General features: G+C 43.2%; 1 protein-coding gene across 1 annotated transcript in view; it reads left to right on the forward strand.

The window, feature by feature from the left end:
• Positions 1–23,075, forward strand: part of GABBR1 (gamma-aminobutyric acid type B receptor subunit 1) — a 79,776-nt gene that overhangs the window by 15,189 nt on the left and 41,512 nt on the right. Inside the window, exons 4-5 of the mRNA XM_063431607.1 lie at positions 6,584–6,604; positions 20,339–20,499. Of these exons, the coding sequence (XP_063287677.1) occupies positions 6,584–6,604; positions 20,339–20,499 (182 nt within the window). The remainder of the gene's footprint in view (positions 1–6,583; positions 6,605–20,338; positions 20,500–23,075) is intronic.

Here is a 23,075-nt window from a genome sequence, read left to right on the forward strand (position 1 = left end):
ATTTCCATTGAATTTACTTCACTTCCGACAATTCAGTTTAGTGAGTCACCTTTTACATAATAGGGACACAGTGGATGTGGTTATGGGGTCTTGAGGCCCACCCTTATACTCGGCATTTAACCATTTAAAAAAAAATAATAAAAAAATTTAAACAAGACTCCCCAGTGGTCAATCCTCTTTGTGTTGCTTGGACTAACGAGAAAGTATTAGCATGGACAGCTGTGATTGGCTGAGAGTGTCAGCTATCTGCTTTCAGCCTATCAGGGTGCCCACTGCTGTTACGACTTGGTATGGCTAGAAGGGAGTACGTAATCTCTGCTTTAGCCATACCTCCAGAGGGGGATGGCCTGTGGGTGGCCAGGGACCCTTATTTAGTGTTAAATTGGTTGAGCATGGGTTGACTCTGAAAGACTCTATGAACTATAACTAACTCAAGCCACTTGAAATGGTCATAGTGCCTACAATGTCCCTAAAGGATTGCAAGGGCCGAAGGATGCATCTCTTGCCTGCACCTCTTTAACACCGCAACACTGCTAATAGGTGGCAGTGAATCTGTGCCAATCCTGGCAGAGTGGTATGTATAGAAACTAGTTGGTAATATGTCTATTTCACTACATGGTAACTGTGTGACTCATGTTAAAATTAGTCTGATGGGACTTTCTACTGGTGGATGACACTGCCATGTACTTACAAAGGTGCTTCGTTATATCTAGGGCTGCCAGATCTGTCAAGTTTCCTCGAATATTGTCACTTTACACAAAAAAACTGCCCTGCAATATGTAGGATGCATATGCTACAACAGTCTTCTTTCTAATGAGCTGCTCTCCAATGTGCACAGTACATGACATGGCAACACTTTTCATGCAGTGACCATCAATACACTTTAGTGACGTGTCCAGAATAACCTGCAGCCCCAATTACTGTAAATCAGAACAGTTGGCAATAACTGTTCCTAGTTTTTACCACTAGGGGTCTCTCTTGTACATTCATCATCGGTTTTAGCTTTTTATACCAAAAGCAAATTTGAATGTACTCTCAACAATATTACAGCAATAAAGATCATTGCTATAAAAATTAAAATAAAATCCTGTGGTCCTGTGGTATTTTACTAACTGTTGTTTTAATCCTTGCAGCTTTTGATTTAATGAGTACTCATTATCTGCATAGATCATTTTTTGTTTATGTCCAAACTCTGTGGGGTCGGTTTACTAAGCATTGAGGTCAGATTACTTGAAAATCGACTTGATGAATTAAGGCCCAATTGATTCCGTTTGGTAAAATCTCAACCTTGGCTGAACTGGTGAGATTTATCAAACTCTGATATTTTGATCCAAATCGTCCCCTTCCGCTCAGATTGTGAGCTTGTTTGAGCAGGGGCCTCTGTATCCCTTGTATTTGCCAATATTTATTTGTATATTCAATATCCCCAATGTATAATTGTAAAGAATATACAATGCTGTATAAATCCTAATAATACGTTTTGCTAGGCAATTCTCCTGTCATCAGAATTCACAGTTTAGTGAAAAGACCCCTCTGCTCATTGTTTATAAACCATTAATTAGACATGGGTTTTACAAAGAGAAATGCAACGATACATGTCTTATATAATGAGATTTCCACTACCCATCCTACAGCATGTGTGAAGTATGTAGGCTTGCCAAACCAGCCATTTTGTTTTCTTACCAGACACACAACTTCTGTTTTCACTGAAGCAAGTCATTAAAAGCACTGAGCTGCACTATATAGAATTTTTTTTTATTTCCAGAGGGAAGCCAGTTGATTAATCACAGTTGTTCCTGTGGGATCACTACTGTGATTAAATAATTGATTTCCCACCGGCAACACATGAATTCTATATACATCTGTTGGAAAATGGCCTGTCCAGCAAGTGTTATTATATGTACCAGGTGTATAATTAACTTCCAGCAAGATCACTTTGCTACAGATTACTTAGAAAGACTCTGTTTTCATTGTCTTCTCCAGCCAAGGGACCTTTAAATGGTTAATATAAATGTCTGAGAACTCCTCTGTGTGTCCTTTTTGCTCTCATCATCAGCCACGGACTGGAACATCAAATAGAATGTTGTGGTTTATGCGGGCCTTGACTGAATCGTGCCACCAGGCCACATGAATTAATGATGGGGCTTTGTGGCTCCGTGATAACGTGTGCTGGTTCACTGGGTGTGAAATTCTAGAAGTGACAGGGCTGGAATGTAAATTTTCGGGTTTGGTAGTGGTAGTTAAGGTATAATCTTTCTGTAATGACAAAATGCAATTACATGGACATTACATGTTCGTTACTTGATAAGGAAATGGAAATACTGTCATGAGAACTCTTCAGTAATTTATGTTTACCGCTTTGTCATTCATCAAGTGACAGACATTAACTGTCATTATATATATCTTGGTCTAGTTTAATTATAGTCCGCTTGGACTATAATTTGGGTCTCTTAGAGTGTGAGACGTGGGAGAGATTTTAGTTTGTTGCGTTCTCATGTTGATAAAGCTACTTCATAAAGTAACATCCAGTAGACTATAATCTTCTCTCGCGAGTCCTTATTCTAACAATCTCTCGCTCTCTTCTGAACAGGGTTCAAAAAACAAAATAATTTGAAATAATCTAAATTTCTTTTCATTTATTATTTTTATTTAAATCCAATTGTTTCTCTTTGTGCACCTGGACAATTTTGCGATGGGCTTTCAGCCTGGACACAATCCCCTGTGTGACGAAAGCCACTTTGCCGCTAGGGTTTGGAGGGGTCTGCTTGCCAGCCTTTTACCCTGTGACTATGGCCCCTTTAATTTATTGTGGTTGAGAGACCATATTTGTGGCTTTTGGGACTTTAAACAATGGTTCTTCGAACTCCCGAACAGTCGGAAGTGGCCACCATTCGAACACATGGTGGCGGCCATCTTGTTCGCATGGACCAAAATCGCGAATAGACTTCAGGACGACTTGCCCTGAAACTATTTTCGACATAAAAAAAAACCTTGTGATTCCCGGTCGGTTCTCCAGCGGCACTTAGCCGCAATTCTATGGAACTGTTTTGGGCATGGGACCATGCCTGCGCCTGGGCAAAACTATGACTTCCATAAAATGTCTGAACTCCTGATCTGATCTGGGTGATTTTTAGATATGTTGTTCACCCAGATCCGTGCTATCAGGGGATGTAATTTATGGGGGTATGTTATGTTTTGCGGTACTTATTGGACTTTATAAAAATGTGTGTTTTTTTTCTGCCTGGGGATAATTAAGTTAATGCATTATCTGACTTAATTATATCACAGGCAGAGGGGAGGGTTTGTGTACTGCATGTGGGCGTGTTATTCATTGTCTCTTTGTTTTTATTGGCTTGTACACTTTGTGTCCCTGTGCCCACCTGTCTACCTGGGCGTCACCTTTGTTGGGAAACTTCACTACCACCTGTACGCTGATGACACCCAGCTATATCTCTCCTCCCCGGACCTCTCCCCTGCCGTCCTGCAACGTGTCACTGCTTGCCTTTCTTCCATCTCTGACTGGATGTCCTCCCGCTTTCTGAAACTCAATCTCTCAAAAACTGAGCTCCTTGTCTTTCCTCCTCCTAATACTGATCCTCCTCTTTCGCTCTCCCTCCAAGTTTGTGGTACCAACATCAGTCCATCCTTGCAAGCGCGCTGTCTTGGCGTCATACTTGACTCTGGTCTCACCTTTGAGCCTCACATCCAGCATGTTGCCAAATCCTGTAGATTCCATCTTAAAAACATAGCCCGCATCCGCCCCTTTCTTGCACCAGATACTACCAAGGAGCTTGTCCATGCTCTAGTAATTTCCCGCATGGATTATTGTAACCCTCTCCTGATTGGTCTCCCCAATAGCCGTACTGCACCCTTACAGTCCGTAATGAATGCTGCTGCTAGATTGATTTTCCTCTCTAGTCGTTTCTCTCACACCTCACCCCTCTGCCAGTCCTTACATTGGCTTCCTGTATGCTATAGGAGTCAATTCAAGGTACTAACTCACACCTATAAAGCACTGAACAACTCTAGCCCCTCTTATATCTCCTCACAGATCCATAGGTATGTCCCTTCTCGGTCTCTCCGTTCTGCCCGTGACCACCTCCTGTCCGTTGTCCGCACTCGTACGGCCAACTCGCGCTTGCAGGACTTCTCGCGGGCGGCTCCCTTCCTATGGAATAGCCTGCCTACCGCCATCAGACTCTCCCCTAGTCTTGCATCTTTTAAGAAGTGCCTTAAAACCCATCTCTTTAGGAAAGCTTATGGCCTCCAAGACTAACCCTTACCTCACATACCTGTCTCTTGCCCTCTCCGAAAGGGCAGCCCACCTTATTTGATTGTAAATTCCTGTCCTAATGTGTTTTACACCCCACCTCCTATAGAATGTAAGCTCGTTTGAGCAGGGTCCTCTTCAACCTATTGTTCCTGTAAGTTTATTTGTAACTGTCCTATTTATAGTTAAATCCCCCTCTCATAATATTGTAAAGCGCTACGGAATCTGTTGGCGCTATATAAATGGCAATAATAAATAAATAATAAATAAATAAAAAATAAAAGGCCAGTGTTCCTCCATAAAAATTCAGTCCCTGTTTAACCCTCAACACGTAGCCTCGTCTTGTGATTGGAGGGGAACTGCTATATTCACACTGGGGATTGCTATACTCTTTATACTCCCCTGGGTTCTAATCACTAGCTCTTGTAAGAGCTGTTCCTGCTACGTTCTCTGAAGTAGGAGAGGTCCTTCCCACACGGTCCTGGATAGCCGAGGTTGGTCCAGGGTGGGAGGAAGACGTCGAGATCCCAGCTAAGCTACGGCGGTTGGGGTGTCTGGTGCGGTGCTTATGGTCCTCAGCGTCAGCTAGGAAGCATTTGTTGGCAGAGGTGCCCAATCGGGGTGCCAAGTGATCTGTTACACCCTGGATCACAATATTTGCATTTGCTGTTAAGCTGAAATTTCCATGAAATACACTCAAATAGGGTATTTTTTCCAACCAGCTAAAGTTGTCAACCAAGTTAAGCACACCTACATTTCTCCGTGGCGACTTGTGTCATGTTGCCTGTACATACCCAACATTGGAATCCCGGGAAGCAGGACACTGGTGGGAAAAGGGTAAAAGGGGTGGATTCCATCATTACCGGCAGGAAAGCACACCAGGCTGGTTGCCAATCAAGCTGGCCAGCCCACTGAGGGCAGGACGTGCAGGGAGCACTGTTTCAGTACTCTCTTGAGGGACCTAGGGCCCTGAATGCAGCACGAGTGCATCTACGATGCTACACTATTTGGGGACATTTTCCTGGTTTCTTCAAAAGCAGGACACTAAGGAACATAACAGAACAGCGTGGTGGGACCTGAAAATCTTGAATGTACTGCCGAAATCAGTATGGATGGGAGGCATGCTTTTATTTCTGATCTTATGTGTCTATTTTGGTTGGTTGTTAATATATTTGTCCTCTTATTTATTTATTACTGGCATTTATAAAGCACCAACATATTCTGCACGTTGTACAATTAGAGGAGAATGTACAATATACACAGACCAATAAAAAAGTTAAAGAAGGCCCTGCCCGCGAGCTGAGATCCGGTGTAGCCATTGAAGCTCTTTTGTACAAAGCGATTAGTTAGATTGCTTATGAGCTAACAAGCTAAAGGTCATCTTTATTCTGGCTCCTCCTCCTTACTGTGTCACATGGTTCTCCAGACTCCATTTTAGAACATCCAGCAGTCCATAAAAACGTACTTCTTGTTGCCCTAACAACCATGATTTCGAAATATCCCATTTACTTACATATTGTGCCTACTAATACAGGACTTGATAAGGTGTCGTAGTGTTTCTGTTAAAGACCTAATGTACTAAACTGTGCGTGCATTTTCTCTCACGCCATCAGAAGGTATTGGCAACCATCTTGTCAGAAACGATAGATAATGTCCAGAATACCCGCTGCATTTTGTATCTACTATTCTACTTATTAGCCTGTTTAGTTTTATTTGCTGCTGTATCAGCTTATTGTACAGCGCAACTGAATCTTGCTGGCTCTATGTAAATAATAATAATAATTACAAGTGTAGTTAACTGAATGGATTTTACATTCTTTACCTTATAATGGAACTAATTAAAATCAATGAATTATTTAAATGAAAATCTATTTAAATCACATTGATATAAATCAAACAGCCCTGCTTTCTAACTACCCCACCCCTCGCTCCCTACCAGCACCCATTCCCTCTCTCCCCTTTCCTTTCTATCTACCTTACTTAGTATCATAGGGATGTTCACATCAGCAAAGAAACCACAGGCCACCACAGTGTCACTGACAGAAGCACCTTCATTGAAATCAAATCCAGTAATTAAACAAGGATGTGCAACATAGTTACTCTTGATTGTTCATGGTGTAATCTTCCGCATCCAGGCTTAGGGTGATGGGAGTTGCTGTACAACAGGTGTAGTGCTGTAATTACCCGACCGTGATGTAAGCCTTTATCTGTCGTTCCTAACTTACCAGCATCCTTTCCGGCATGTAAATCACTGAATCGGTCTTTCTCTTTTACACATTGCTGTCTAACACGTTTTGCGCTTTCTCTCTGCAGTCAGGCGCTTGGACTCTTCACGTAAGTCTGTCTTCTGTCTCTGCACGTTGTGTCAGTTTCCCTGTGCATGCTATATCCTGACCGTCTCTGTGTGTAATATATCCTGACTGTCAACGTGCATGATATGACCTGACTGTCTCTGTGTGTAATATATCCTGACTGTCTCTGTGTATGATATATCCTGACTGTCTCTGTGTATAATATATCCTGACTTTCTGTGTGTAATATATCCTGACTGTCTCTGTGTATAATATATCCTGACTCTCTCCGTGTGTAATATATCCTGACTCTCTCCGTGTGTAATATATCCTGACTCTCTCCGTGTGTAATATATCCTGACTCTCTCCGTGTGTAATATATCCTGACTCTCTCTGTGTGTAATATATCCTGACTCTCTCTGTGTGTAATATATCCTGACTCTCTCCGTGTGTAATATATCCTGACTCTCTCTGTGTGTAATATATCCTGACTCTCTCTGTGTGTAATATATCCTGACTCTCTCTGTGTGTAATATATCCTGACTCTCTCTGTGTGTAATATATCCTGACTCTCTCCGTGTGTAATATATCCTGACTCTCACTGTGTGTAATATATCCTGACTGTCTCTGTGTATGATCTATCCTGACTGTCTGTGTGTAATATATCTTGACTGTCTCTGTGTGTAATATATCTTGACTGTCTCTGTGTGTAATATATCTTGACTGTCTCTGTGTGTAATATATCCTGACTGTCTCTGTGTATAATATATCCTGACTCTCTCCGTGTGTAATATATCCTGACTCTCTCCGTGTGTAATATATCCTGACTCTCTCTGTGTGTAATATATCCTGACTCTCTCCGTGTGTAATATATCCTGACTCTCTCCGTGTGTAATATATCCTGACTCTCTCTGTGTGTAATATATCCTGACTCTCTCTGTGTGTAATATATCCTGACTCTCTCCGTGTGTAATATATCCTGACTCTCACTGTGTGTAATATATCCTGACTGTCTCTGTGTATGATCTATCCTGACTGTCTGTGTGTAATATATCTTGACTGTCTCTGTGTGTAATATATCTTGACTGTCTCTGTGTGTAATATATCTTGACTGTCTCTGTGTATGATCTATCCTGACTGTCTGTGTGTAATATATCTTGACTGTCTCTGTGTGTAATATATCCTGACTGTCTCTGTGTATGATCTATCCTGACTGTCTGTGTGTAATATATCTTGACTGTCTCTGTGTGTAATATATCTTGACTGTCTCTGTGTGTAATATATCTTGACTGTCTCTGTGTGTAATATATCCTGACTGTCTCTGTGTATAATATATCCTGACTCTCTCCGTGTGTAATATATCCTGACTCTCTCCGTGTGTAATATATCCTGACTCTCTCTGTGTGTAATATATCCTGACTCTCTCCGTGTGTAATATATCCTGACTCTCTCCGTGTGTAATATATCCTGACTCTCTCTGTGTGTAATATATCCTGACTCTCTCTGTGTGTAATATATCTTGACTGTCTCTGTGTGTAATATATCCTGACTGTCTCTGTGTATGATCTATCCTGACTGTCTGTGTGTAATATATCTTGACTGTCTCTGTGTGTAATATATCTTGACTGTCTCTGTGTGTAATATATCTTGACTGTCTCTGTGTGTAATATATCCTGACTGTCTCTGTGTATAATATATCCTGACTCTCTCTGTGTATAATATATCCTGACTCTCTCCGTGTGTAATATATCCTGACTCTCTCCGTGTGTAATATATCCTGACTCTCTCCGTGTGTAATATATCCTGACTCTCTCCGTGTGTAATATATCCTGACTCTCTCTGTGTGTAATATATCCTGACTCTCTCTGTGTGTAATATATCCTGACTCTCTCCGTGTGTAATATATCCTGACTCTCTCTGTGTGTAATATATCCTGACTCTCTCTGTGTGTAATATATCCTGACTCTCTCTGTGTGTAATATATCCTGACTCTCCCTGTGTGTAATATATCCTGACTCTCTCCGTGTGTAATATATCCTGACTCTCTCCGTGTGTAATATATCCTGACTCTCACTGTGTGTAATATATCCTGACTGTCTCTGTGTATGATCTATCCTGACTGTCTGTGTGTAATATATCTTGACTGTCTCTGTGTGTAATATATCTTGACTGTCTCTGTGTGTAATATATCTTGACTGTCTCTGTGTGTAATATATCCTGACTGTCTCTGTGTATAATATATCCTGACTCTCTCCGTGTGTAATATATCCTGACTCTCTCCGTGTGTAATATATCCTGACTCTCTCTGTGTGTAATATATCCTGACTCTCTCCGTGTGTAATATATCCTGACTCTCTCTGTGTGTAATATATCCTGACTCTCTCTGTGTGTAATATATCCTGACTCTCTCTGTGTGTAATATATCCTGACTCTCTCCGTGTGTAATATATCCTGACTCTCACTGTGTGTAATATATCCTGACTGTCTCTGTGTATGATCTATCCTGACTGTCTGTGTGTAATATATCTTGACTGTCTCTGTGTGTAATATATCTTGACTGTCTCTGTGTGTAATATATCTTGACTGTCTCTGTGTGTAATATATCTTGACTGTCTCTGTGTGTAATATATCCTGACTGTCTCTGTGTATGATCTATCCTGACTGTCTGTGTGTAATATATCTTGACTGTCTCTGTGTGTAATATATCTTGACTGTCTCTGTGTGTAATATATCTTGACTGTCTCTGTGTGTAATATATCCTGACTGTCTCTGTGTATAATATATCCTGACTCTCTCCGTGTGTAATATATCCTGACTCTCTCCGTGTGTAATATATCCTGACTCTCTCTGTGTGTAATATATCCTGACTCTCTCCGTGTGTAATATATCCTGACTCTCTCCGTGTGTAATATATCCTGACTCTCTCCGTGTGTAATATATCCTGACTCTCTCTGTGTGTAATATATCCTGACTCTCTCTGTGTGTAATATATCCTGACTCTCTCTGTGTGTAATATATCCTGACTCTCTCTGTGTGTAATATATCCTGACTCTCTCTGTGTGTAATATATCCTGACTCTCTCTGTGTGTAATATATCCTGACTCTCTCTGTTTGTAATATATCCTGACTCTCTCTGTGTGTAATATATCCTGACTCTCTCTGTGTGTAATATATCCTGACTCTCTCTGTGTGTAATATATCCTGACTCTCTCTGTGTGTAATATATCCTGACTCTCTCTGTGTGTAATATATCCTGACTCTCTCTGTGTGTAATATATCCTGACTCTCTCCGTGTGTAATATATCCTGACTCTCACTGTATATAATATATCCTGACTGTCTCTGTGTATGATCTATCCTGACTGTCTGTGTGTAATATATCTTGACTGTCTCTGTGTGTAATATATCCTGACTGTCTCTGTGTATAATATATCCTGACTCTCTCCGTGTGTAATATATCCTGACTGTCTGTGTGTAATATATCTTGACTGTCTCTGTGTGTAATATATCTTGACTGTGTCTGTGTGTAATATATCCTGACTCTCTCCGTGTGTAATATATCCTGACTCTCTCCGTGTGTAATATATCCTGACTCTCTCCGTGTGTAATATATCCTGACTCTCTCTGTATATAATCTATCCTGACTGTCCCCGTGTATGATATAACCTTGCTGTCCCCGTGTATGATATAACCTTGCTGTCCCCGTGTATGATATAACCTTGCTGTCCCCGTGTATGATATAACCTTGCTGTCCCCGTGTATGATATAACCTTGCTGTCCCCGTGTATGATATAACCTTGCTGTCCCCGTGTATGATATAACCTTGCTGTCCCCGTGTATGATATAACCTTGCTGTCCCCGTGTATGATCTATCCTGACAGTCTGTGTGTAATATATCCTGACTCTCACTGTATATAATATATCCCGACTGTCTCTGTGTATGATATAACCTTGCTGTCCCTGTGTATGATATAACCTTGCTGTCCCTGTGTATGATCTATCCTGACTGTCTCTGTGTATGATCTATCCTGACTGTCTCTGTGTATGATATAACCTTGCTGTCCCCGTGTATGATATAACCTTGCTGTCTCCGTGTATGATATAACTGGACCTTTGTCTGTCTGTAGTGTGTTGCTATAACCTTGCTTTCCCTGTGTCTTTAAATTCCCTTTCTCTTCCTTCACTATATTTGTATTCCTAGTCATATACTTTGTGTACTTACCTCTTTGTCTACTTATCTCAATGACCCTTTAACCCATTAAGGACCAAACTTCTGGAATAAAAGGGAATCATGACATGTCACACATGTCATGTGTCCTTAAGGGGTTCAGCTACATCTCACTCTTTTTTTCTGAACTTTACTCTTTATATACCAGCTTCTCACCCTCCCCCAGTCTTTATATACCAGCTTCTCACCCTCCCCCAGTCTTTATATACCAGCTTCTCACCCTCCCCCAGTCTTTATATACCAGCTTCTCACCCTCCCCCAGTCTTTATATACCAGCTTCTCACCCTCCCCCAGTCTTTATATACCAGCTTCTCACCCTCCCCCAGTCTTTATATACCAGCTTCTCACCCTCCCCCAGTCTTTATATACCAGCTTCTCACCCTCCCCCAGTCTTTATATACCAGCTTCTCACCTTCCCCCAGTCTTTATATATCAGCTTCTCACCCTCCCAGTCTTTATATATCAGCTTCTCACCCTCCCAGTCTTTATATACCAGCTTCTCACCCTCCCAGTCTTTATATACCAGCTTCTCACCCTCCCCCAGTCTTTATATACCAGCTTCTCACCCTCCCCCAGTCTTTATATATCAGCTTCTCACCCTCCCAGTCTTTATATATCAGCTTCTCACCCTCCCAGTCTTTATATACCAGCTTCTCACCCTCCCAGTCTTTATATACCAGCTTCTCACCCTCCCCCAGTCTTTATATACCAGGTTCTCACCCTCCCCAGTCTTTATATACCAGGTTCTCACCCTCCCCCAGTCTTTATATACCAGGTTCTCACCCTCCCCCAGTCTTTATATACCAGCTTCTCACCCTCCCCCAGTCTTTATATATCAGCTTCTCACCCTCCCAGTCTTTATATATCAGCTTCTCACCCTCCCAGTCTTTATATACCAGCTTCTCACCCTCCCAGTCTTTATATACCAGCTTCTCACCCTCCCCCAGTCTTTATATACCAGCTTCTCACCCTCCCCCAGTCTTTATATACCAGCTTCTCACCCTCCCCCAGTCTTTATATACCAGGTTCTCACCCTCCCCCAGTCTTTATATACCAGGTTCTCACCCTCCCCCAGTCTTTATATATCAGCTTCTCATCCTCCCCCAGTCTTTATATATCAGCTTCTCACCCTCCCCCAGTCTTTATATACCAGGTTCTCACCCTCCCCCAGTCTTTATATACCAGCTTCTCACCCTCCCCCAGTCTTTATATACCAGGTTCTCACCCTCCCCCAGTCTTTATATACCAGGTTCTCACCCTCCCCCAGTCTTTATATATAGCAGGTTCTCACCCTCCCTCATTCTTTATATACCAGGTTCTCACCCTCCCCCAGTCTTTATATACCAGCTTCTCACCCTCCCCCAGTCTTTATATACCAGCTTCTCACCTTCCCCCAGTCTTTATATACCAGCTTCTCACCTTCCCCCAGTCTTTATATATCAGGTTCTCACCCTCCCCAGTCTTTATATATACCAGCTTCTCACCCTCCCCCAGTCTTTATATACCAGCTTCTCACCCTCCCCCAGTCTTTATATACCAGGTTCTCACCCTCCCTCATTCTTTAAATAGCAGGTTCTCACCCTCCCCAGTCTTTATATATACCAGCTTCTCACCCTCCCCAGTCTGCACCCAGAGATCTCTCTATGTATAATTTATAGCTTTCTCTCCTGCCATTTATGTAGATTCCCAGCACTCTTTTATCTATTTCTCATGCAATCCACTCAATAATCTATACCCTTTTATCTCTTTAACTTCCTTTCTTGCCCCCTTGATCTTACTAGCATGTGTCCCATCTGCCCATCCATCCTACCAGGCACCTTTCATTTCTGTGCCTATCTTCCTTTCACCCATCTTTCCATATAGTTAACTAGCTCCCTGTAACTATTTTTTTTTTTGCTCAGTTTTTGGGTTACCTCTTGCCCATTTCTCAGATTATCCCACCACCTACCTTTCATACCTTTACCCACCTCACCCACTTTTCTAGTGACATATCAGCACTTTATCTCACTACCTCTTCCTCTTCTTTTGGTCTTTTTTTTTTATTTTTTATTAATCCCTCTCACCCAGCATCTGCCCTCATCAGCAACGTCCATCTTTTACATTCTCTCACTTCGTCCTCATTTTAACTACCTCTTGCTATCTATAGACTTTATCTATCTGCTTCTTTCCTCCCTCCCTACACATACTCCTCTCTATCCCTACCTGTACCCATCCCTATCCCTACCTATACTCCTCTCTATCCCTACCTGTACCCATCTCTATATCTACCTGTACCCATCCCTACCTGTACCCATCTCCATCCCTACCTATACTCCTCTCTATCCCTACCTGTACCCATCTCTATATCTACCTGTACCCATCCCTACCTGTACCCATCTCCTTCCCTACCTATACTCCTCTCTATCCCTACCTGTACCCATCTCTATATCTACCTGTACCCATCCCTACCTGTACCCATCTCCATCCCTACCTATACTCCTCTCTATCCCTACCTGTACCCATCTCTATATCTACCTGTACCCATCCCTACCTGTACCCATCTCCATCCCTACCTATACTCCTCTCTATCCCTACCTGTACCCATCTCCATCCCTACCTATACTCCTCTCTATCCCTACCTGTGCCATCTACACAAGGAATCCCTCTCTGTCTCTCGTATGTGTTACTTTATTACTTACACTGCCTGCCAATCATCCCTGTGTAGCTACTTGAACTAATTTTTTATCTTCCTATTTACCTTTCTTTTTCACCTTTCTATTAACGCAATTCACATCCAATATATTCCTGTGACAAATAAAATTTGCTATGGTGTCTGCTTGGTGGTAAGGAACACTGTCTATCAATGAGTCAAACTGTGAGTGGCCCTGGTCTCCTGGGCTTTGTATGGAGTGTCTCTCAACCCGCAGCAATGATTGACATACCCCGCAGCTTGTTCTACTCTGGCCTCGTCGTGTCTCGGGAGACTTGGCAGCTTTTGTTTTCTTCTGGAGCTGAAATTTGGGATTGAAGCTGTAATCTCTTAAAGCGAGTCTTACAGCTCACATAGTGGATTTTCTATTGTATCAGATTTTGTATGTTGAGCTCCTGCCCCCAGCTCACGCCACTGATTCCAGGCCTTGATATAGAACATCTCTTGTATGTAATCTCCTGTTGCCACTTACTTTCAGTATTTTTCACACTCTGTTTTTTTTGGGGTGATTACTCTCTTGTTCTCACAATGTCTAATTTTATACTCTACAGACTAAGGAACAGCGCGCACACAGACAAATAGAGTTTTACATTTTACAAGGCTTCTTAAAATCGCCTTTCTCTGTGATTTGGGGGATATATGGCGATTCAGTTCCACCATATGGCCATATCGTGTTAAGCCCACCACTATGTCACAGTACCCCAAAATCGCTGGGTCCTACACTATTTTTTAACATGGGAGATAAACAACTACTTAAATAGTGACACATAGTGATAAATGGATATAAATTAAAGTCCATTAAATTAATCCTTTGTCAGTGCATTGTTAATATATCACTCAAAATGCAAAACAATTAAAAACATAAAAAAATAAGAAAGTGCCATAACTATCTAAATAATTAAAGTGACAGTATTTTTAAATATATATTGACAATGCATTGTGATAAATCTGCTCTCTATCCCCTTTTTAATATTTATTTTAAGACTGTCATCTTACTAATTACCTGCTAACTATCAGCCTTATCCATCTCTCTCCATCCATCGCCTGTCTGTCTATCAGTTTAGAGTCCGTCTATCCCATACTCCATTTGTCTTTTTCTACCTATCTCCCAATCTATCCGGCCTCATCCATCTCTACTTTATCCTTATTTTTGCTCTTTCTCGATTTGCCGCTAACCCTTCTTCTAAAACCTCACCCCCGTCACCCCTTTTACTGCACTTCCCTGGTAACTTCTGTCTTGCATCTTTAACACTTCTCGGTGTACATTTACCTTCTCCATCAATCTATAATTATTACAATTCCAGGATACCTTTTTATAACGTGTAAAACCTATTGCATTTAAAGTGGAAATGGAACAACCCGATAGCTAGCTGAAAGTTCGCTATTGGATTAGACTTTCTTTTTTCCTTTCCTTTCCTTTCCTTTCCTATCCATATTTATTTTTTAATTTACCTTGTAATCCTGTACCTTGTTTTGCTGGCACAGCTAGAGCGTAACATACAAATTATTTTACCCCCCACGGGGATGCATACAGTGGAATTTGTTGGCGATTTATAAATAATAATAAAAGGTTTGCCGAAGAATTCTGAGCTCAGACAATGCACAGCCTTTACATTGTGTTTCACCCTTTTTTTCTATGTGGTTGGCATTTTTTTTTTTGGTTCATGACTCATTTTTTTTGCCCTCTGTGTTTCATCTTACCAACTCCTTCTCTGGATAATTCACTTATCTCCAGTCTCTAATTCTCTCCTTCCCCCACCTACCTCATTCTCTCGCTCACTCTGTGTCTGTGAAGTGTTTTCCAGGTTTCGTTACACACTCCTCACATTTTCACCGTTTTCCAATCCAGCGACGGTTCTAGTTTGCGATATTTAAGTCTTGGCTGCCGGTGGTACTGCACATCGCACAGAGTAATTAACCTGCTGATATTCAAAGGGTTCATTTACCTAATTTAAGTCTCCTTCTCTTCTCCTGATTCTCTCTTTCTCACCCCTTGACAGCCTTGCACTGATTTCTGGGTCTCATTACCCTCCGTCCCCCACATCTGCCCTTTATACCATATCACAATGCTTCCTGCGCAATGTTTGATCCCTCATTGGCAGGTTTTCTCTTTTTACATGTTCGCCTTTCCCCATCCGACTCATTAAATCTTATTTTCTTCATTAATATTTTTACTTTATGTTTTTTTTCGCTACATTCCTTTATTTTTTTGTTCTTCTTTTGTGTCTTGTTCCTTCCTTTCTTTTCTCTTTTTTACTTTTATCATTCCCTTTTTTTCTTTTGACCACTGAGTTTTTGTTCTCTTACCCACGAAACTCGAAATCCAATCGTTGTATTAATTTATTTCCGTGGCTGTGTTTCTCCCCTCATTATTCTATCTTATATCTAATTTTACTTTCTCTAATTGCCTCCTTTTTACTTTCTCGCTCACACTTCCTCTCTGTCACCCCTCCCTACTTTTTACCTTAAATGTATGTAGATTTTTAAAAGATTCAGTAAAAATCTCTTTTGACCTAAATACAGATTGAATGAGGGAGAAGTGAAGCATGGGAGGGGGAATGGACAGATTTGGGTAGCAGGATCACCAGTCATACAACACTCTGCTCTCACATATCACTCGTTCAAACCCATTATTGCCCTTTACCTGCAGGTCAATTCCTTCTGCTTTACTTACGCAACTTTAACTTTTGTTTTCCTCATGCCATCTTTACATTTTCTGCTACCCATGACTATATATATTGTGTGTGTGTGTGTGTGTATGAATGAATATATAATATATAGATATTATGGCACTCCCCCAGTCGATTAATAATCCACTTGGATCTCATTCTAAAATTCTGTATTTGGATCTGTAACTGTATCTATTTTCATAGCTATCATTTTCTCCCTGTATCCCAGTCTATACCTCTCTCTCTCCGTATCCCCATCTATCACTCTCTCCCCGTATCCCAGTCTATAACGCTCTCCCTGTATCTTCATATAACTCTCTCCCCGTATCCCAGTCTATAACTCTCTCCCCGTATCCCAGTCTATAACTCTCTCCCCGTATCCCAGTCTATAACTTTCTCCCCGTATCCCAGTCTATAACTCTCTCCCTGTATCTTCATATAACTTTCTCCCCGTATCCCAGTCTATAACTCTCTCCCTGTATCTTCATATAACTCTCTCCACGTATCCCAGTCTATAATTCTCTCCCTGTATCTTCATATAACTCTCTCCCCGTATCCCTGTCTATAACTCTCCCCGTATCCCTGTCTATAACTCTCTCCCTGTATCTTCATATAACTCTCTCCCTGTATCTTCATATAACTCTTTCCCCATATCCCTGTCTATAACTCTCTCCCCGTATCCCTGTCTATAATGCTCTCCCTGTATCTTCATATAACTCTTTCCCCGTATCCCTGTCTATAACTCTCTCCCCGTATCCCTGTCTATAACTCTCTCCCCGTATCCCTGTCTATAATGCTCTCCCTGTATCTTCATATAACTCTCTCCCCGTATCCCAGTCGATAACGCTCTCCCTGTATCTTCATATAACTCTCTCTCCGTATCCCAGTCTATAACTCTCTCCCCATATCCCAGTCTATAACGCTCTCCCTGTATCTTCATATAACTCTCTCCCCGTATCCCAGTCGATAACTCTCTCCCCGTATCCCAGTCGATAACTCTCTCCCCGTATCCCAGTCGATAACTCTCTCCCCGTATCCCAGTCGATAACTCTCTCCCCGTATCCCAGTCTATAACGCTCTCCCCGCATCCCAGTCTATAACGCTCTCCCCGCATCCCAGTCTATAACGCTCTCCCCGCATCCCAGTCTATAACGCTCTCCCCGTATACCAGTCTATAACGCTCTCCCCGTATCCCAGTCTATAACGCTCTCCCCGTATCCCAGTCTATAACGCTCTCCCCGTATCCCAGTCTATAACGCTCTCCCTGTATCTTCATATAACGCTCTCACCGTATCCCAGTCTATAACTCTCTCCCTGTATCCCAGTCTATAACTTTCTCCCTGTATCCCAGTCTATAACTCTCTCCCTGTATCCCAGTCTATAACTCTCTCCCTGCATCCCAGTCTATAACTCTCTCCCTGCATCCCAGTCTATAACTCTCTCCCCGTATCCCAGTCTATAACGCTCTCCCCGTATCCCAGTCTATAACGCTCTCCCCGTATCCCAGTCTATAACGCTCTCCCCGTATCCCAGTCTATTACGCTCTCCCCGTATCCCAGTCTATTACGCTCTCCCCGTATCCCAGTCTATTACGCTCTCCCCGTATCCCAGTCTATTACGCTCTCCCCGTATCCCAGTCTATTACGCTCTCCCCGTATCCCAGTCTATTACGCTCTCCCCGTATCCCAGTCTATTACGCTCTCCCCGTATCCCAGTCTATAACTCTCTCCCCGTATCCCAGTCTATAACTCTCTCCCCGTATCCCAGTCTATAACTCTCTCTCCGTATCCCAGTCTATAACTCTCTCCCCGTATCCCAGTCTATAACGCTCTCCCCGTATCCCAGTCTATAACGCTCTCCCCGTATCCCAGTCTATAACGCTCTCCCCGTATCCCAGTCTATAACTCTCTCCCCGTATCCCAGTCTATAACTTTCTCCCTGTATCCCAGTCTATAACTCTCTCCCTGCATCCCAGTCTATAACTCTCTCCCCGTATCCCAGTCTATAACTCTCTCCCCGTATCCCAGTCTATAACTCTCTCCCCGTATCCCAGTCTATAACTCTCTCCCCGTATCCCAGTCTATAACTCTCTCCCCGTATCCCAGTCTATAACGCTCTCCCCGTATCCCAGTCTATAACGCTCTCCCCGTATCCCAGTCTATAACGCTCTCCCCGTATCCCAGTCTATTACGCTCTCCCCGTATCCCAGTCTATTACGCTCTCCCCGTATCCCAGTCTATTACGCTCTCCCCGTATCCCAGTCTATTACGCTCTCCCCGTATCCCAGTCTATTACGCTCTCCCCGTATCCCAGTCTATTACGCTCTCCCCGTATCCCAGTCTATTACGCTCTCCCCGTATCCCAGTCTATAACTCTCTCTCCGTATCCCAGTCTATAACTCTCTCTCCGTATCCCAGTCTATAACTCTCTCTCCGTATCCCAGTCTATAACTCTCTCCCCGTATCCCAGTCTATAACGCTCTCCCCGTATCCCAGTCTATAACGCTCTCCCCGTATCCCAATCTATAACTCTCTCCCCGTATCCCAGTCTATAACTCTCTCTCCGTATCCCAGTCTATAACTCTCTCTCCGTATCCCAGTCTATAACGCTCTCCGTATCCCAGTCTATAACGCTCTCTCCGTATCCCAGTCTATAACGCTCTCCCCGTATCCCAGTCTATAACGCTCTCCCCGTATCCCAGTCTATAACGCTCTCCCCGTATCCCAGTCTATAACGCTCTCCCCGTATCCCAGTCTATAACGCTCTCCCCGTATCCCAGTCTATAACGCTCTCCCCGTATCCCAGTCTATAACGCTCTCCCCGTATCCCAGTCTATAACGCTCTCCCCGTATCCCAGTCTATAACGCTCTCCCCGTATCCCAGTCTATAACGCTCTCCCCGTATCCCAGTCTATAACGCTCTCCCCGTATCCCAGTCTATAACGCTCTCCCCGTATCCCAGTCTATTACGCTCTCTCCGTATCCCAGTCTATTACGCTCTCTCCGTATCCCAGTCTATTACGCTCTCCCCGTATCCCAGTCTATTACGCTCTCCCCGTATCCCAGTCTATAACGCTCTCCCCGTATCCCAGTCTATTACGCTCTCCCCGTATCCCAGTCTATTACGCTCTCCCTACATCCCTATCTCTTTATTGTTACTTATTGATCCGTTTCCATGGCCCATAAAGCTCTGACCTTATCTCTTCAGATAAGATCATTTAATTTGCTAACACTCTCTCCTCTCTCTCTATGTTCTGGTTTCCACACACAGTGTCTTTCTCTGTTATCATTCTCACTCCCATTGTGTCTCCTGCTCCTCTTACCCCTTGCTCACTATACCATTTAAAAGCTCACTCCCCCCAACCTGCTGTTTCTTTGCCATTTCTTACTTTCTCTATGTTTTCACTCTCCCTTTTTCTGCAATCTCCCTTTCTTACTCCTTTTTCTCCATCTCTCCCTCTGTCCATCTCACATCTCCCCCTCCTCTCTTCCTCTCTCATTTCTCATTCTCTTTGTAATCCCTAGCTCCCTTCGGCGTGGGTGACATCAATGTGTCTCCTCCCCCCCCCCCTCCTGCTCCCTCTCTTGCTCTCTCTCTCCATCTCTCTGTCGCTCTCTAGACTGCAGAATCAAATCAGGAATCATGCAGATGCTGCGGCTCTCTCACACCTCATCCCCGGGCTGGCTCTCTCAGCTGTTCCTGCCAGTCTGATTCTGCTACTGGTGGTCTCACCTTCTCTGTGTTTCCACTCTTCCCTTCCATAATCTTACCATCATTCTTCTATTTTGTTCCGCATCCATTCTTCTCTTTCTGTTCCCCTTTTCTCTATCCAGCCGTTCCCCCCACAATCTGTCTATTTGTTTTTCATTGCCTGCCTTGTCTTAATCTATCCTTTCTCTTTTCTTCCTGTTGCATCTATTTGCTCTCCTCTTGTACATCTTTTAAATTTATAATTTCTTCTTCTCCTCTATCTGTGTTTGTTTTCTTCCCCATCGCCAATCCGCACTCTCCGTTACTGTTCTTTTCTCTCTTTATTTCTGTTTGCCTCACAATGCCTACTTGTACCCCCAGTCTCCCAGGCCTCTTCCGTGTCTTCTGCTTCTCTCCCCCCCAATGATGTCTTCCCCTTTGGTCATGTCTGTCTCTCTGTGCGTGTCTGTGCTGACGCTCTTGCTGTGTACTGCGGTCTCAGGTAAGAGAGCGCTGCACGTGGGTGCTCTCTTCCCCATGAGTGGGGGGTGGCCCGGTGGACAGGCCTGTCACCCTGCTGCACAGATGGCCCTGGAAGATGTCAATAACAGGAGGGACATTTTGCCGGAATATGAACTGCGGCTTATACACCATGACAGTCAGGTGAGCATAGGGGTAACATCTGGAATGGGGAGGGTTACATCTATCATAACAGTTATCATAACATTCAGGTGTGAAAGTGGGGGCAACTTCTAGAATGAGAAATATTCCTGCGATGGAATAGGTTCCAAAACAGCAAGATGTGAAAGTAAAGGGAACATCTGGAATGCAGTAAGAATTATTACTGTGGTTTATGGACCATAACAAATCAGTTTGATGATGGGTATAAACCCCATGAAACAGAGCGAGGGTTACGACTATAATTTAGGTACCATAACCACTACAATGCAGAATGATTACAGGTATACCTTAAATACCATAACGCTGGAGGTAACTCGTGGTATCACCTCTAATGGGAGATGGTAACAAGTGGGTACTGTTTGGTGAAGTATCAACTTGAATGGGTTTCTAAAAGGCAGGTGCAATGTTGGTTCAGTGTGAGGATGTGGGTATCACCAGGAGTATAATTGAGAGTATAGGCCTCATGACAGCTAGGTATGTGGAAGGGGCAGTCTGATTTATTGATGATATTACAGCCAGGTGTTAGGTTGATGCATTTGGAAATGTTATTGATATTACTACAGCCGGGTCTGTGGATGTTGCAGTTGGAATAATTGATATCACAGCCAGGTTTGTGGATGTGGCAGTTGGAGTCGTTGGCTATATTACAACTAGGAATATGGATGGGGAAGTTGGGATCATTGGTGATATTACAGCCAGACTTGTGGATGGGGCAGCTGTGTCTTTGGGTTGGCTACATTACAGCCAGGTGTGAGGATTGGGCTGTTAGGTCTTTTGGTTGGCTATATTACAGCCAGGCATCAGGATGGTGCAGTTGGGGGCATTGGTGATATTACAGCCAGGTGTGAGGATGAGGCAGCTGTGTCTTTGGGTTGGCTACATTACAGCCAGGTTTGAGGTTGGGGCTATTGGTTACTTTACAGCCAGGTGTGAGAAATGGGATAATGCAGCTTTGGGTTGATTACTTTACAGATAGGTGTGATGATGGACCAGTTTATGGCATTGGTGATATTATACCCAGGTGTAAGGATGGGGCATCTGTGGGCATTGGTGATAATATAGCCAAGTGTGAGGATGGGACATCTGTGGGCATTGGTGATAGTATAGCCAAGTGTGAGGATGGGGCATCTGTGGGCATTGGTGATAATATAGCCAGGTTTAAAGATAAATATGGGGCATCTGTGGGCAATGATGATAATATATCCAGGTGTGAGGATGGGGCATCTGTGGGCACTGGTGATAATATAGCCAGGTGTGAGGAGGAAGCAGTTGGGGGTATCGGTAATGTGTTGGTGATATTACAGCCAGGTGGGACAATTTAATGCTTTGGTCTTAGTCACCGAATTAGCCAGGTGTAGATAGTCAGCCTGAACCAGATTGAATAATCATTATAACAGTGACCGGCAGGTGAGGAGGGGAGAAGGTAATACTTTGAATTTGTTGATCTCTACCCTTGCTTAATGCACATACAGTTAGGTTAGTCTGGGGAAGAGGGCAAAAAATGTCAATTGCCACCATGACAGCCCGTTTAAGAACTATCCATGACTTTATCCACAAAGCAGCACCTTAATCATGCCTAGCCACATTGGGATATATAGGGCTGACATGGGTATTGAGAATAGCCTTGTAATATACAGGTATGGGGGTAACATACCTTTACCCACTGTAGTAAATACGTGGCATAAAGAGCTATATAGCTCAGGCAGGTAAAGGATTGCACTTGTAAGAGGTCCTGACAGAGTGGAGACACATTCATTTGGACAAACTAAGGCTTCCAGAGAGTTGACAAGGGGTTAACAAAATCATTTAAGCACCAGGACAGCCGGGCAGAGATTTGGGAGGGGGGCAATCGGTGATTCAGTAGCTGGTATCTAATTTCCATACCAAACTGGCCATGCGAGGAATTAGAATGGAAAGCATAATAGAAAATTGAGGTGAGGGTGCTGGAGGAAGAAAGCAAAAGGGCAGGGACGGGGGCAGAGAGTGGGTACGGGTGCTGAATACTGAAGTTAGGACTGGCAGAAAGTGTATGGGGAGGGGGGCAGGCAGTGTGAAAGCGACAGACAGGAGGGAGGTGTAAGAGACAGCTTACTGAAGGGGGGGGGGGGGGATTGATGAGAGACCGCAGGGGGCATAGACAGTGAGAGTGACCTTTCAGTCAGAGTATCTCTGAGGGGGGAGAAAGAGCGCAGGGGGTTCAGTCAGGCGCTCTCGCAGGATTACCCCCTGCGCTCTCATTATTCCACTCAGCTCTCTCACTGTTACCACGGCAACGATGGAAAGGGTAAAATATTCTAGAAAAGAGAGATGGAGAGAGAGAAATGGGCAGAGAGAGGGGGGAGAGAAAGAGACAGATGGGGAGAGAGAGAAGAACAGGAGAGGGAGAACTGAAAGCAATGGGAGAGACAGATTGAGCCGTCTCATTATATCTGTGTACTCAATTTTAGGCACTGTCTCATCAGTAATAAACAGATAACACATGTCCATTTATGCTTTTCACATACTGACTGTTTTTCTCTCTACTTCTTGTCTGTTTTTTTTTTTTGCCTATCCCCCCA

The sequence above is a fragment of the Pelobates fuscus genome, chromosome 9 (genome assembly GCF_036172605.1).
Source record: "Pelobates fuscus isolate aPelFus1 chromosome 9, aPelFus1.pri, whole genome shotgun sequence".
Taxonomy (NCBI): Eukaryota; Metazoa; Chordata; class Amphibia; order Anura; family Pelobatidae; genus Pelobates; species Pelobates fuscus.